General features: G+C 47.5%; 1 protein-coding gene across 3 annotated transcripts in view; it reads right to left on the bottom strand.

Moving 5' to 3' along the window:
* The window catches only part of ABCC4 (ATP binding cassette subfamily C member 4 (PEL blood group)), a 220,666-nt gene that overhangs the window by 55,839 nt on the left and 147,586 nt on the right, over positions 1 to 17,241 (bottom strand). For all 3 annotated transcript variants that reach the window (XM_090023501.1, XM_090023518.1, XM_090023509.1), the window contains one exon: positions 380 to 469. In XM_090023501.1, coding sequence (XP_089879627.1) covers positions 380 to 469 — 90 coding nt within the window. The remainder of the gene's footprint in view (positions 1 to 379; positions 470 to 17,241) is intronic.

Genomic DNA, 17,241 nt, shown 5'->3' with positions numbered 1-17,241 from the left:
GCTTTATACAACAGTAAACATGTAATATTTACCTATCATGTTTGTATGCATACACTATGTACTTCAATTCTAGAGTAATGAAGGTTAACAAAAATCATTACAATATATATTTTAAAATTTCATTCAAATTAAGATTATATGAATCAAAATTAACCAAAAAAGCACTACAGATGATAGAAAGACACTATACAAAAAGCAGACAGTTTGAAGATGGAGATACAATATACCAAACATGTTACCTTTTTTTCATTCAAATGGCATATCCTTAAAGGAATGATGAAACTAAGTCAAACGTCGTATGCATAACCACTATTACGCTATGTTACTCCTCAAGTAAAGCAAACTATATATAAGTGTGTGGGTCTAGATTTTAAGTTACCTCTTCCAAGACATTCCACAGTTCTGCATCAGTGTATTCATTGAAAGGGTCCAGGTTTTTCCTCATAGTTCCCGTGAACAAAACAGGCTCCTAGAAACAAATGAAACATTTACATACTTTATACAGACATACTGGCTTTTTATACTACAGTAGAGAATGTAAATATATTAAATATTATGTTAAAACAGATATGACACATACATATATTACAGCAAATTATCTTTAGTGAGATGCAAGGAGAACATGTTGCTGTTCTTTTCATATAACAGAAGAAAGAAATATCTCATAGGTATTCAAGGAGGAAAAAAAAGATAAAGGCATAACAAATCTGCCTGAAGATATTTAAACAAACATGAAAAACCAAGCTACAGGTATCTTTGAAAATTGGCATATGCAACAACAATTTATTCTGTCTGTACTTGAAATGGCATAATTTGGCTGCTTTAGACACCACACACTTTTCACTGTATATTTACAAGACACGTAATGAAGCCACCATAAAATAATTGCTATTTTTCTGACACTGCTAGTGGAAGAAAGCTGCAATAAAGGTCAATGAATGCCCACTCCGAACTCAACAGGCATTAAATTTTTAAATGCCCTACCTGCATAAGTACATAGAGAGGAAGGGCCTTGGGGGGGAGGGCCTGGGGATCCCCACACCTGTCCTGCAGGCACCCGCCTTAGGGCCCTGGAGGCGTGGGTGAGGGAGCTCCAGGAGGAGGTTAGCAGGCTGAGGGGAATCCGAGAGGCAGAGGAGGAAATTGACAGGTATTTTCTCTCCCTCCAGGGTTGTACGACCAAGGAAAATGCACTTCGAGACGTGCCCTCCACTGTTAAGTGGCAGACGGTCACCTCCTGTGCCAGGGCTGCTTGTACAACGGCAGCACCAGTTCCAGTCTGGCTGGAAAACAGGTACGAGGCACTGGCAGCCCTGGAGGAGGAGGAAGGAGAGAACGAAACCGGGGTGGAGGCAACTCCATGCTCACCATGTCCCAAGCGAGCTGAAGGAGACAAGCAGGCCAGGAGGAGGAACTGTTGCATGATCGTCATTGGCGACTCCATCCTAAGAGGTACGGAGGGCCCCATCTGTCACCGGGACTCCTTGGCATCTGAGGTCTATTGCCTACCCGGAGCGAGGATTCAGGATGTGAAGCGGATGCTGCAGACTGTAATCCGGCCCACCGATTATTACCCCATCGTCCTAGTCCATGTGGGCACTAATGATGCGGCCAGGAGCACCCCGATCACCTGATGGAGGACTACCACGCTCTGGGGAGTGTGCTGAGAGAGATGGGTGCACAGGTGGTTTTCTCTTCTATCCTGCCAGTGAGTGGACGAGGCAGACGGCATGAAATGTGTATCGCGGAGACCAACTGGCGGCTACAGGATTGGTGCTTCGAGGTGGGCTTTGGCTTCCTCAGCCATGACCGGCACATCATGACGAGAGATGTTGGCAAGGTCATGCAGTAAGGCAGCAGCCCTAGACTTTAGAAGGGCAAACTTCAGCGAGCTAAGGAGGATAGTTGGGGATGCACTGAGGTCCCAGAGGGGAGGGGAGCCAGATGTCCAAGGAGAGTGGTTGCTCCTCAAGGGGGCGATCCTCCAAGCACAAAGGAAGGTAATCCCAACGAGGATCAAAGGGAGCAGGAGAGGACACAAGCCTCCATGGCTCACCAAAAGCATCCAGGAATGTCTCCTTGCTAAAAAGGAGGCCTACACCCAATGGAAAGAAGGGGTCATCACCAGGGAGGACTATTCTGTAGTTGCTCGGGGATGTAGGGGGGCAGTTAGGAAGGTCAAGGCTAAGATCGAATTAGGACTAGCTTCGCAGATTAAGGACAATAACAAGTCCTTTTTTAAATACATAGGGGGCAAAAAGAAGGTCCCGGGTAACGTGGGGCCCTTGCAGGACGCGTTGGGAAATTTGGTTGTCACACCAGACGACAAAGCTAACATGTTTAATGATTTCTTTGCCTCTGTCTTATCCTAAGTAGGGACCAGAGCAGCCACCTCCCTGCTGGGCCCCCCACGGGCCCCAGGGGAGGCACACCTGGGCCAAAGGTTAGCATGGAACTAGTTAGGGGGCTTCTGGAGGGGCTGGACGTATTCAAGTCAGCCGGCCCAGATGATCTCCACCCTAGAGTCCTTAAGGAATTGGCCGAGGTCATTGCAGGACCCCTGGCACGGCTCTATGAGCACTCGTGGTGCTCTGGTGTGGTCCCAGAGGACTGGAAGAGGGACAACGTGGTTTCAATCTTCAAAAAGGGGAGGAAGGAGGACCTGGGAAACTATAGGCCAGTCAGTCTTACCTTGATCCTAGGCAAGCCATTTGAGAAAATTATGCTGGCACACATCCATGAGGGGCCAGCAGGGGATTGCATGCTTAGGGGCAACCAACATGGGTTCATCAGTGGCAGGTCCTGTCAGACCAACCTGGTGGCCTTCTACGATCAGGTTACCAGATCATTAGATGCGGAGGTAGCAGGGGACATAGTCTTCCTGGACTTCCGGAAGGCATTCAACCCCGTTCTCATTAAGAAACTGGGGGACTGTGGTGTCTATGCCCACACAGTCAATTGGGTCTCCAACTGGCTGGAGGGCCACACCCAGAGGGTGGTAGTGGATGGGTCCTTCTCAACTTGGAAGGATGTGGGCAGTGGGGTTCCGCAGGGCTCGGTCCTTGGGCCCGCACTGTTCAACATCTTCATCAGTGACTTGGACGAGGGGGTAAAAAGCACCCTGTTCAAATTTGCTGATGACACTAAGATGTGGGGGGATGTGGGCACACTAGAAGGTAGCATCAGGCTTCAATCAGACCTAGACAGGCTACAAGGGTGGGCGGATGTGAATAGGATGGGATTCAACACAGACAAGTGCAAGGTGATGCACCTCGGGAGGAACAACCGGCACCATACCTACAGGTTGGGGAACTCCCCTCTTGTCAGCACGGAGGCGGAAAAGGATCTTGGAGTCATAACTGACTCGAAGATGAACATGGGCCGGCAGTGTGGGGAGGCAATCAGGAAGGCCAACCGCACCTTGTCATGCATCCACAGATTCATCTCAAGCAGGTCCAAAGAGGTGATCCTCCCCCTCTATGCGGCACTGGTCAGGCCGCAACTGGAGTACTGCATCCAGTTCTGGGCGCCACACTTCAAGAGGGATGTGGACAGCATGGAGAGGGTCCAGAGGAGGGCCACTCGCACGATCAGGGGACAGCAGGGCAGGCCCTATGAGGAGAGGCTACGGGACCTGAACCTGTTCATCCTCCAAAAGAGAAGGCTGAGGGGGGATCTTGTGGCCTGTTATAAACTAGTCAGGGGGGATCAGCGGGCATTGGGGGAGTCACTGTTCCCCCGTGTGCTGGTAGAAGTGACCAGGAATATCGGTCACAAGCTGGCAGAGGGCAGGTTTAGGCTAGATATCAGGAAGCACTACTTCATGGTCAGGGCAGCTAGGATCTGGAACCAACTTCCAAGAGAGGTGGTGCTGGCTCCTACCATGGGGGTCTTTAAGAGGAGGTTGGATGAACATTTTGCTGGGGTTGTATGACCCCAGTATTGTTTCCTGCCATGGCAGGGGGTCGGACTAGATGATCTACTCAGGTCCCTTCCAACCCTAGAAACTCTGAAACTCTGAATTTAGTAACTCAAAAAGTTGAGCAAAGCTTTTTTAAAGAATCATACTGCAGTAGCTCTTCAGATATAATATTAAATGGATTTCACAAACTTCTTTGCAACGTTTAAACCTAGATACTTAGTTTATGACCTTTATTAATACCCATCATTTAGACTTCTATAGCCACCAAAGCAGTGTCATTCAAAACTAGGGCAGTGTCTGCTTGACATAAGTTATCGTTCCATGAAGTCTAACTCCCAACTGTGAGAAAAGAAGCAAACAAATACAGTTGTGACATACAAAAGGAGAGAACAGAAGAGTGAGACAAAAACACAAAACAAAGATTATATGGTTACATGAGCTAACGTTGATGGCTAGAAAATGATATTTAGAGGTTTGCTTTTGGAAACTGGCTTGTAGGTAAAGCAAATATTGCATTAGAAAAATTGTCCAGGGAAAAACTGGCCGCAGCTGGAATAGTGTGTCCAGTTCTGGGTGCCGCACTTCAAGAGGGATGTGGAGAACCTGGAGAGGGTCCAGAGGAGGGCCACTCGTATGGTTGGGAGCCTCTGTGGCCAGCCCTATGAGAAGAGGCTGAGGGACCTGAATTTCTTCAGTCTCCGCAAGAGGAGACTGAGGGGGAATTTTGTGGCTGTCTACAACTTTATCAGGGGCCAGCAGCAGGGACTCGAGGAAAGTCTGTTCACCAGGGCCCCCCTTGGAGTCACCAGGAACAATGGCCACAAGCTGAGGGAGGATAGGTTTAGGTTAGATATTAGGAAGAACTACTTCACTGTAAGGGTGGCCAGAGCCTGGAATAGGCTTCCCAGAGAGGTAGTGCTCTCACCTTCCCTGGAAATCTTCAAGAGGAGACTGGATAGGCACCTGGCTGGAGTCTTATGACCCCTGCCACCCCCAGTGCTCCTTCCTGCCCATGGCAGGGGGTCGGACTCGATGATCTGTCTAGGTCCATTCCAACTCATTGATTCTATGATTCTATGAAAAGGGAAGTGTTAATTGGCTTCTGACTGTGACAAAGTTTCCTTCAAGACCCACTGTGTCTGGAACCAGCAGACACTGTGTCTGAGGAGAATGAATAAGTGGGCATACACAGGCTGGGAAACTGAAGACATGAACATTGTTCTATAACAGAAATAAGGGGCTTCACAGCATTAGGGCCAGGTTAAAGTGCCCAACTGCAGAGCCCTTGGCATTCCAGTTTCAGTGAATGCCCAAATTAAGATGTATGTGCATGTGATGAGTTGGAGAAACAAAAAGAATATGCTGAAAGAACATAATGTGGACAGTATAACTGCTACAGGGAGACTAATCAACGATGCCCAGAGATGAAGAGTCAGATGAGAGAAAGATTACGAAAGGAGGAATTTCAGAGTAGCAAAAGGTCCCTGAGAGGGGAACCCAAGGCCACCACAGATAGAGGGCACATCTCACCCATCCAACTGAGGGAGGGTGGGCCTCGGCCTTCGACCTCCAGCCTGCTGACATCTGACATACAAGAGAGAACCTCAGGGTGAAGCTTGCATACTGTCCAGATGTACCTTCCATCTGTGACAGCTTTAGAACTGGTAGATATAGAATTGTTTGCATTATTTTTATCTGCTATCACTGTGTATCAATAAAATGTTCCTGTTATTCAATGAAGAAATCATGATCGGTCTGAGGGGTTGGGTCCACCCAGAACAAGGTATATAGGTCATACATTCAGTGCCAACAAATGGGTACACAAATTGATGGCTCCAAGTTATTTCTTTTTTCTTAATTCAGAAATTGCTGGCAGATTTGTTGCTAGTTGGTGTCAGAGCAGCAGCAGGAGATCTTGAGAAGAGGTTTGAAATAAAAGATCATCTTAGGTTGTGGACAGACTGAATGTTTACAGCAGTGTAAGATACTTCTGCATATGGAATGGTCAGATGATCTGATCTCCAAGGCAGCTGGGAGCAGGTCTCCCAAGGTAGGGTAATTCCTGACTGAGGCAAAGTTGAAGCAGCTCTGGAGGGCCTTGGAGCAGGCTTAACAGGCCCAGACAGCTCCTCCTGTTAGTGTGCTGAGTGATTAGTTCCTTTCAGTGTTTGAGACAATGTAGTTTAATGGGAAGTGAACTAATCTAGTTCTGGGGCATTTCCCATCTCAAAGCAATGGCCCAATGACTGTAGAGTTTCCCAAGTTCCTTCAGAACTTCCTCACAGGTAAAGCACTGTTTTGGCCTTTGGCTGGCATTTCTTGGCATCCTCTACTATGAAAAAAAGGGGGTAAGTAGCTTTCTAGGAAGGAAATTAATTGGAAAATCCAGGAGTCAAATGGTTTCAAAGCTCCGAAGAGAACAATAGACATGAAAATAAGCTTGCATCTGCCCCCAAAGAAAAAATAAGATGCAAAAGTTGCAAAAGTGAGAGACAGCTGAACCAAGTTTTGTTCCACAACCAGGCACTGATCATCTGGTCAATGGAGGTGGGGACAGAGAAGTAGGATTTTGCCACAGAAACCCCACTAATAGCCTGAAAGACCTTCAGTATCCACACACACCTTGCAAATATCTAAGCATCATAGGGGGAGACATTAGAGGAAAATAATATTTGGTACCATCACTAGCATACCTATGAGTGGACAAGCGGGACACCATCCCCGGGTGCCAATTTAGAGGGGGTACCAAAAGGACAGTCACTGGGGAGGCAGTGTTATAGTGGCAGCATGCGCTGGTATGCAGGAGACTGTGGGGCAGCAGTAGCAGCCATGGCAGCAACCACTAGGTTCTTTCAAGTCTGGCATAAAACTCACACCAGTGCAACATCCCTCCCTCCCTGTTCCACCCTATTCCTCTGGCCCTCAGACCCCTCTCCCACATGCTCTTTTATGCCTCTGGGTATAATATGAAAGCACAACTCAAGTAAAAAATAATGCTGTCAAGAATTGTAAACTATCTATTGAGTTACTGGAGCGCCTAAAGAAAGTCTACATTTAAAAAAAGTATATTATATATATTTGCTTCTCTCTGATATTTTTTAAACTGCGGAGGTCATAAAGTTTAAACTCTGTACTGATTTACAATATGTTAATGCCCCAGTTTTTCCTGGATTGATGCAAGGGAATCAATGAAGGGAGAACATGGTACAATAAACAGACCATGCACAGAATGTGAATTTTTTTTTCTTATAACATTAGCTACTTGAAAATATTTGTTAAACTCACAAAGCTTCAATGAAAACCTGTTGAATGAGTGAAGAGTTAAACAAAACATTAACAGATTAAAAGAACATCATTTTAAGAAAACAAAGCAAGTAATTTGTTTAACAGTACATATTTTAATACAGTAGTTGATGCGTCTTGAAGGTATTATTAAGTTTATTTTCCATTTCAATCTATTTTTATAGGCTGGCAAAAGAAGAAGGTGAATTTATAAAATGCTCACAACTATTATAAAAGTCCTAACAGCAGACATGTACTGTACTGCAACAGTAGATAAGAATAATTTTTAATTATCATTTCTGACACAGATTATTATTTAAAATAACCTATTTTACGAGTGGAAGTTAATAAGACAAACTTGTAAATAACTGTTGTAAAAATGCTTGCAGTCAGGGGAGCAGACAATATTTGCAGAGAGAAGATTTACAGACCAACACAGCCTTCACATAGCTCCATCCAAGCAAGCAATTAGAAGACTAAGCACATTTTTATTTCTCTGGGTATGTATTTAAACTTCTTTTTAAAAAACTGGAATCTTCACTCATTGCTTTCTGGGAGTGGTTCAGTTTATCAGCCTGTGTTATATATTTTACTAAGTCTTCCCCGGTTTTTCACATCCCTGTAAAATTGTAAGGGTTTATACAACAAAACAGTTGCCTCGTGTATAATCATTATTCTTTCTTCTCCATTCCACTCCTTTGCCCCACAAAAGAGAGTCATTCCTTGGCCATAGACCTTTGCATATATTTAGTAGAAAACAAGCCTCTCTTTATCTGAAAAAGAAATCCTACCTGGTAACCTTCAGACACTTAAAACCCCAAGGGAACATGATGAAAAACATTCTATATAACCAGCAAGATAGAAGTCATAACATTTCACTGTAGTCAAATAATTTTAAGACTATGTCAGGAAATGCCCGCATGAATATATAGTTAATTACAAGCACCTGCAGGACTCAAGACCTGGAGACTGCATTTGATCAGCATTTTTCCTTCTGTAAAGCTATATTTTGTTCAACTACGTTCTGTTTCAAATGTGGAAATCACCTGAGATGGTCTTAGACTAAGTTTTCAAGAAACTCTCTAGCCCTTGAATGAACTGATCATCATCCATTTTCGAAGAAAAGAACATTGTGTACAAACAAAAGAAAAAGAATTTAAGTCCATGTAAAGTCCTCTTTAAATACAAAGAGGTCACTAACTCTAGTGAGTAGCACCACTGTGCATTAATGAAGCCTTCAGTGTGCAGAAACAAAAGGCAGCCTGCATTAGGCTGCAATCCAGTTGTATTTCTTTGCTAGTAATAGCATACCTACCTCTTTCTGTTTGGCTTCCATTCTTGAGAAAGAAAAAAGAAAGCTAGGTAATGAAGAGATGCTTTAGAAAGCCATTGTTAACCTTCTTAATCACACTCACAATTAGTTAAAGAAGAAAAAAAAAGATAATGAAATATAAAAAACACTACATTACAGGATGCCACCCTGATGTCTCTACCCCATTTAGAGTATCAGCAAACATTTAGACACAAACAGGGCCAAAGGCCTCTGAAATCCTCTTAGCTTGGAGGAACAAGGGTAAGAGAATGAAATCTGGAAAATTTAAATTAACCTGTTTCCCAGTAAAAAAATTCCTCTGGTTTCCAGTCCAGTGTCTCTTTCACCTTCCCCACCACCAAACAAGTAGGATGAGATTCCTGAAAACCACATGGCTGTGGGGCCACACCTTCAACAACAAAATAAGGTGTCAAAGAGGGAGCCTCCTCTGTTTGTAGTGTCTGAAGTCATATTCCTTTCCAGAAAAGAGAGATCAGATTCCCCGTGCACAGACTCTGCCTGCAGGAAACTCTTAGTTCATATCAAAACCATTATCTTGCACCAATGTTTTCTTAGTAGCATGATGCAGCAAAGCAGAATGGGATACTGAACCTACTAGGCAAGCTATCAGTCATTCCAAATCCTTCTCTTGCACCGATGTCTAGGAGCCTAAGCTCACAAAACCAACCACCACTATCGCTTCACATCCTCTTATGATCTTATTTCTAAAAACAGACTACATTTTTGTATCATACAAACATAAACAACAATAAAGCATAGAAGAGGAGGGGCCATGGGTGGATCCAGGGAAGGTGCAGTGGTGCAGTCGCAGCCCCCTTTTATTCCTGGTCCACCCACAATTTAAAACCAACTGCCTGAGAGTGACAGCAGCATTTCTATTCAGGCAGCAGGGAAAGGATTCATTTGACTTCATGGGTCATTATAAACTACCTGATGCCTTCTAAACTCTTCATTCCACAAGTGTTAACAACCCTCTCTCCTTTTTTAATGGTCTTGATATTCCATTAATTTAACTATCCTTTCTTCTGCAATTCTGCTGTTAGCTGCTCCTCTTAATGTAGTTCCTATTTCAGACCCCGGTAGACTGTTTTATCTCTAGGTAAAAACATTAATTCAGGTATGGAAACATTAAATTGGGTTAATATCAATACAGGTGTGAAAATAACTTTCAGTGAAGCATCAGACGCATTCTCAAGATGCTCAAGGTTTGATTTAGTTTCCTAGATTTCGTAGACATTAGGGCTGGAAGGGATCTCACGTAAGATCATCGGGTCCAGCCCCTTACCCAAGGGGCAGAAAGTCAGCTAGGGTCAAAGGATTCCAGAAAGATAAGCATCCAAAAGTTTATTTAAAGTGTCCGGAGTAGGTGTTTGCACCACCTCTGGGGGAGTCTGTTCCAGGCCTTGGGGGCTTGGACAGTAAAGAATTTTTTCCTTATGTCCAGCCTAAAATGGTCTTGCAAGAGTTTATGACCATTACATCTTGTCATCCCTTGCATTGCTCTGGTGAACAGGTGTTCCCCCAAATCCTGATGCACACTCCTTATGTACTTATGGGCACCAAGTCACCCCTGAGCCTGCACTTCTCCAGGCTGAAGAGTCCCATAGCTTGCAGCGTCTCTTTGTAAGGCCTATTCTCTTGCCCTTCAATCGTGAATATGGCTCTCCTCCAAACTCTTTCAAACTTATCCATGTCCTTCCTGAATTGTGGAGCCCAAAATTGGATGCAGTACTCCAGCTGCCGTCTCATCAAGGCTGAGTACAGCGGGAGGATGACATCTTGGGTTTTGCTTGAGATGCATCAGTAGATGCAAGCCAGAGTTTTGTTGCAGTATTGCATTGGTGGCTTATATTCATCTTATTGTCAATCATGATCCCCAAGTCTCTTTTGGTCATGGCGCTAATGAGTGTAGCATTGCCGAGCATATAAGTGTCTCAGCTTGCAAGCCTACTGAAGTCAGCCTGGATCAGCAGGCTATCCTCAAGTGTGGACACGCTTCCCCAAAGTTTGGTGTCAGCGAACTTGGCCAGTCTGTTTTTGACACCAGTGTCCAGATCATTTATGAAGACATTAAAGAGTACAGGTCCAAGAACAGAGCTGTGGGGGACGCCACTAGTCACTGAGTGCCATGTTGATTTGGTTTGGTCATCTACTACTCTCTGGGTCTGACCTCGGAGCCAGTTCCCCAGCCACTGAAGAATGGAGTAGTCAAGGCTGCAATTGCCCAATTGTTCATGAGGACATTGTGGGATACCAAGTCAAAGGCTTTTTTAAAATCCAAATATATGACACCAACCTCTTCCCTTTTGTCCAGGTGATACATCAGCTGGTCATAGAAGGAAATGGGATTGGTCAAGCAAGGCCTACCTGCAACAAACCCATGCTGGCTATCCCTTAGAACACTGCTTTCCATTAGCCTGCCAAGAATGGTTTTTGATAATTTTTTTCCAAAATCTTCCCAGGGAATGAGGTCAAACCAATTGGCCTGTAGTTTCCTGGGTCTTCTTTCCTCCCTTTCTTAAAGATGGGCACCACATTGGCCCTCTTCCAATCTTCAGGTACTTCACCTGAGCGCCACAAGTTCTTGAATATCCTCACCAGTAGATGTGCTATGTCTGCCAGTTCCTTTAGCACTTTTGGGTGCAACCTATTTGGACCAGCTGATTTATGAATCTAGGAAAGATGTATATTTAATCTTAAAAACAAAAGTGGGCACATGTATACGAGATACATTACTAAGCAATAGCCTAGTTTACTGCTCAGTGCAGACGAGCTTCTACATGTGCATGCCCTTACTGCACATGGCTAATCATGATTAAATTTGCAGATAGCAAATTTAATCATGATTAGTTACTGTGCAGTGATGAACATGTAGATGTGACCCAGCAGCAAATTTGCTTCCAGGTCTGCTCAGCCACTAGGGGGCTAGCCTGAGGCCACCCTCAGGGCTGCAGCCTAGGAACCTCTCCCGTCAGGCCTGGCACCACTCATGTGCACATGCCCGTGCCCTGCACCCAGGGCCCCAACTAGAACCAGAAGAAGGTAGGTAACCTCATGGCACTCTGCAATGACACAGAGGTGAAGAGGCAGCTCAAGTGGGGTGAGCGCTCCAACACCCACATTTATGAGGCCTTGTCAGGAGTGATGTGGGAGAGTGGGCATTCCTGGTCAGTGAAGCAGTGCTTGCAGGCACAGGGGGTGGCTGTAACTGACCACAATTGTAGGCTGTCAGCAGCACAAGCTTCTCCCTGGGTTGGGGGGCCGGGGGCAGCCAGGTGCTGCATGCTGCATACTGTGGGCTTAGGACCCCAAGCAGAGCTGGACACCATCACTGACGGAGAGGACCATACCAAGCCACCAGCCTTGCCAGACCCAAACGTGGTAATCCCTGCACTGGGGGGAGGATACTCCCAGCCCCTACTCCTGCCCCTGGCCCCTGCCTTCCCTCCCTGCCTAGCCTACTTGCACTCCCCTGGTCCCAGGTTCCTCCTCACAGCACACGTGGGGGTGTTCAAGACTTTACTGAGCATCCCATGTCCCTTCAGCTGGGCAGGCACAGCTGAAGGGACATGGGATGCTCAATAAAGTTTTGAGTATCCTATGCCCCAGGGAAGGCATCAATATTGGCAACAATGTCCTCCTTAACAGCTGAGGGCAGTGGTATAGCACTGCCACAGGTAGTCCTCTGGGCAGCAGCACAGGTTGCAGGGCAGCCTGGGCTTGCCCCCCACACCATTGTAGCTCATGATCCCATACCAGGTGCACAGGTTCACCTGGGGCACCATAAGGATCAGAAGCAGCAGGGCATAGTGGGTCAGGCACCCCGCAGGCTGCACAAACAGCTCATGGGGCACACACAGTATAGGCACACTCAGATGCAGCAGAGGTGTGTGTGGGGGGGGTTAATGTTGGGGTGCCTCCTTGGAGAAGACCCCTGTGGGGAGGGCAGGGGCACAGCTAGCTCCTTGTCCCAGTTATCTGAGAGCCCTGTGGGCCCAAAGCCTGCGTGCCATGGGCTGGGTGGCAGAACAGTAAGGTGGGTGGCCAGTAAGGGGAGAGGCGGGATGCAAGGTCTGGAGCCATGGCAGCAAGTGCTGTCACAAGTCTGGCCTGTTCTGCCCTGGGGATGTGCTAAGGCAAGCAGCCAGTGAGCCACCTGGCTCAAGGGAGTACACGGGGATGTGGGGGCTCAGCTGCCAGCCATCTGAGCCAGGCCTGCCTGGCCTGACTTACCGTGGTTCCTGGGCACAAGTGTACAGCCAGCCCCTGATCTGAGGCCAGGCAGTGCACAGCACCTGGTGCAGAGCTTCTTATCTCTGAAATATTGCAAACTCTGACAAAAAGCTTTTGCCTTTTGGTTCAGCAGGGCCTGCATTTGAACATAAGGGAGAGGCCACGGCCCAGAGGGAATGGAAGCTCAGGGACACTGCCATCCAGTACTGGAGCCCTCTAGATGTGGTGGCCTCACCAAAAGTGCATGCAGGAATGAACTCTCCTCCTCCAGTGGCTGGTGGCTGTGGAAGAGGAGAGGCCAGATGATACCTGGGCCTGGCAGCAGGAGGACCTGGCCTGGCAGGTGAGGTGGTGGGAGAAGGACCTAGGCCATAAGGAGAGGTGGCACCAGAAGGATATCACCTGGGAGAAAGTGCAGGACTAGGCAGACTGAGAGCACCGGGATAAGCTCCTAGCCCTGGACCAGGAGCACCTCCAAATCCTGTAGGGCCAAAATAAGATCCTGAGCTTGGCCATGGGGGTCCTGGACAATGACCACCAGACCCTGGACACCGTCCCGGGCCTGACAGTTTCATGCATGCCCACTGTTGCCTGCTGCCCCATCTGGGCCAGGGAGGTCCTCCACCGCCTCCCGCCTGCAGAAACCCCTAGCCTGGCTCCTTCCCTAGGTCCATCACCACCTGCCTGGGCCCAGCCCACCATTCACCCTGGCTCCATACAGGTGTAGAGCCAAAGTAACCTGTAGTGGCACAAGGACTTGACATTGGCACTGCTGGGCCTGGACTCTGACAGCTGGAGGGGGAGCTGCCCACCCTGGAGGAGCACAGACTGTCATCATCCCTGGGTGAGCCCTCCACCTGCTGCAAGTGCCACAGTGTGTGCACCCACAGGGGAACAGCCCAAGGCCAGGGTGCTAGCCACCTGCCCCCAGGCTCTTCCCCCTAGGTGCCCCCCCCCACAGCCCCTTAGCCTGGGACACAAAAACACAGACTCTGTACAGTTTTCAAACCGGGAAGAGCATTTTTTTATTGTTGGTGGGTGGTGAAGGGGCTGTTTGTTGGAAAGGGAGGCAAGAGAGATGGGGGTTGTGTACTGTGAGAGGAATAAAGATTTCTGTTTTGGATCTGTGTCTGGCATAACAGTGGTGCTGGGGGTGGGGTAAGGAGTAGGGGTCTGTGGGCAGTGAGGCAGGCGGGCTAGAGAGGGGAGTGCTCCAGTAAGTGGTCCACAAAAGCCTCCCACACCTGGTGCTCTGGCCTTTGCTGGCAGGTATGTGGCTCTCCTAGGGTCTCAGCAGGGGGGACCCCCAGCTGCTGCTGCAGCCGGTGCTCCCATTGTCAGGCCACCTCCATGTGCCAGACCTCTTCTACCAGGCTTCGCGGGACAACTTTTCCCAGGCCTTCCATACATTATGCAGCACACAGGCTGCAACAGTGACTCAGGGAAGTTTCTCCTCAGTGACACTGAAGTGGGCACTGAGAGAGCCTTGAGGCAGCTGAAGGCTCACTTGATCAGGGTGCAGGTCTGGTACAGGTTAAAATGGGCCTGGCAGGGGTCCAGATGCCTGGTGCAGGGCATCAGCCAGAGCAGGAGTGAGCACACAGGATCCCTGATGAGCAGGGGTGAGACAACAACGACAGTGCTCAGCTGCAGGTCCACCACCCTCGGCACAAAACGCCCACTCTCCACCTCTGCGGCCAGGCTGGAGTTCCTAAAAATATGGGCATCATGCACACTACCCATCCAGCCGGTGCTCATATGCATGAATGTCACCTGGTGGTCTACAACAGCCCACAGGACTACAGAGTGGAGCCCCCTGTAGCTCTAATAAAGGCAGCCTCCATGGGGTGGGCAAGTAGCCAGTCTGTGGATCCCGTCCAGGGCCCTGATACACTGGGGCAACCCCAGTGCACAGAAGCCTGCCACCACTGCCTGGGGGTCATGGGCACAGAGGATGGTGTCCGCCAGCATGTCTTAAAGGGCACTGCACACATCCAGGATGGCCTCCGTTGCGATGGTTGTGTCCACACCAAACAGGTGGCCCACATACTGGAAGCTGGCAGATGTGGCCGCTTGAGCAGCACCAGGGCGAGGTAGGTGTTGGCAGCTTGGGCCAGGCACATGCCAGTATCCTGGCACTGTAGGTGGGGCCAGAGCTGGTAGAGCAGGTCCCTGAAGACAGCCTGGGTTATATGGAAGGCGTCCACCCACTGCTCATTGTCCCAGTTCTTCTGCAGCAAGGGCTGCCACCAGTGTTGGCTGAGGCGGCGGGCCCAGAGTTAGCAGGGCTGGAGGCCCAGGAGGGCAATGGTAGCCTCATGAAGCCCCTTGTCTGTGTCCCTGGTGGCAGCAAGTGCACAATAGTGGGGGCCCTGGGAGGGCATGCTGCAGTCAGGTAGGTGGTCGCTATGTGTGGGGTAGCCATGGTGATGGTCAGCGTAGCATGCCAGCAGGGTGACCAAGACAGCCAGCAGGATGCTGGGACCCTGTTTCTGGTTGCCAGGGCCAGGGTCTGGGGCAGCCATAGTGCAAGGAGGTACAGTGGACGTGAACAGAGCTGCTGCGTGCTGCCCCTGAGCATGCCATGGTGCTCATCTGAGCACAGGAGCTAGCTGCCCAGACAGCAAAGAGCAGGGTTGGGTCTTAAAGAAGATTGCTAGCCTGGTGGCAGCTGGAGCTGGAGCTTGGCGCTCCTCCCGGTGGCCACAGGAGTGTGTAGCAGGGTTGGAGGGACCTGGCAGCACATTTTCTGCCAGGTCCCCGCACATGTAGACACTTAACCAAAATAGCTTACTGCACAGTGCAGTAAATCTAGGCTGGAGTAAATGCATGTGTAGATGTGCCCAGCACTAAAGAAACATCTATTGATTATTTTTATCTAGTTGTATTTTTATACATTATAAATAATATAGCAAATGAATGCACACTCCAAAAAAGTTATACTTGCTTTCGCTTTGATCTTAAACTGAATATAGCCCTAGGCTCCTAGTACATTAGTAAAGCTTCCAATTTCTTTTTACCTGGAAAAAAGTGTGTATTATATGTGATGACACAGCACATCATCTGCACCCTCCTTTTCAAAATCCTGAATCTGCCCATGGGAGGAACTGAGAGTTCACAGTTACAGTTTTAGTGATCTTATTCCCAGTCAGCACCATAGTGAACTGGCATCTCCTCAAAGTCATGTCTATGCCTGGCTTCATCAAAATACGACATACAATACAAGAGGTAGGTACTCAGTCTTTAGGAAATGAGTTATTCATTATTATTATTATTATTATTAAATTATTATTTTTAAACAGTCCACCCCACTCCATCCCATCTGTCCTCAAGTCCATTTGGGTTTCTTTCAACAGTTCCACAGCCTATAAATGATGGTGACTTTCAGAGAGAGATGGCACACAGTGGTCCAATTCTGTGGGCCTCCTCTACATGTCACATATTCTCTACTACCAGACAGCTGATGGTCATGATCAAGCTTGCACCTTCCTAGACCAGGTATTCAACCCTGTCTAAAATTAAGCCCATCATTTGTCCCAGAACCAACTGCACTACACTTTGCCTATAAGTCACTGGCAGGAGGAAAGTACCATACAAAATGTTCCTTGTACTAAGTAACTGAGTAACAGGTGTTAGGGTTCCAAGCCTGCTCATTGTTTTGTTCCCTGCAGATCATATGCAATCTTATTTTTGTTTTTGCCCAGCAGAAGCTTAAGTGGCAGAAACTTCTGTTACTATATTTCCTGAACTCATTATGAAAACCCCAGTTTCCAGCTGCTGGGGTTGGGTTTTGGGGTTTTTTTAGAGGGGGAATATGGTAAATGCCTACTCCCTTGAAGAATAAAGGCTCCTTCCAGAACTATTGCAGGTACTTTTTACAACCAGCTCTAGGATGGTAATATGGATGCTTTTGTAACTCTCAACAGCTTCACCCATAAATAATATGTGACTTGTGCCTTTTCTGTTAAAAAACAGATAGCTTAATACTTCTTCCAATAAATACCACTGATCCTTTCTCAAAGGTGAGCCACAGAAGCTACCACCCAGTCCCATCTTGGCAGGTGAAGGGCTGGTATCTAATGGCTTGACTATCTAATGGTTGTCCTGGACTTCTGGAGCCTTCAGATGCTCCTGAAGAAACAGGCTGCAATTCCCGATAGGTCATTGCCTGGGCTTGCTCCTCCTTTGTCAACTTTAGCAAAGACAAAGTTCTGGTTTTGCTGCTGTAGTCCCATCATTCAATTTTCCGTTTTGCCTTTTATACCTCCTTTACAGAAGATGTCCAAAAGAAAAGTTACTTGCAATACCATAGGTTAATTATTCTATCCACTTGCCACAAAGGCTGGTCTCTTAAGGACAGGGAAGAAGCAAGACCTTTCTCCAAAAATGCGTCCAGTTTTGAATTGTCATCCCTTTATTAAGTCCACAAAAGCAGAAGATAATATTTAGGATATAACCTTGCTTTCAGACT

This window comes from Crocodylus siamensis, chromosome 1, assembly GCF_052110815.1.
Source record: "Crocodylus siamensis isolate JL-2025a chromosome 1, ASM5211081v1, whole genome shotgun sequence".
Classification (NCBI taxonomy): Eukaryota; Metazoa; Chordata; order Crocodylia; family Crocodylidae; genus Crocodylus; species Crocodylus siamensis.
Note: the sequence above shows the minus strand (reverse complement) of the source record. Positions and strands in the feature narration are given on the sequence as shown.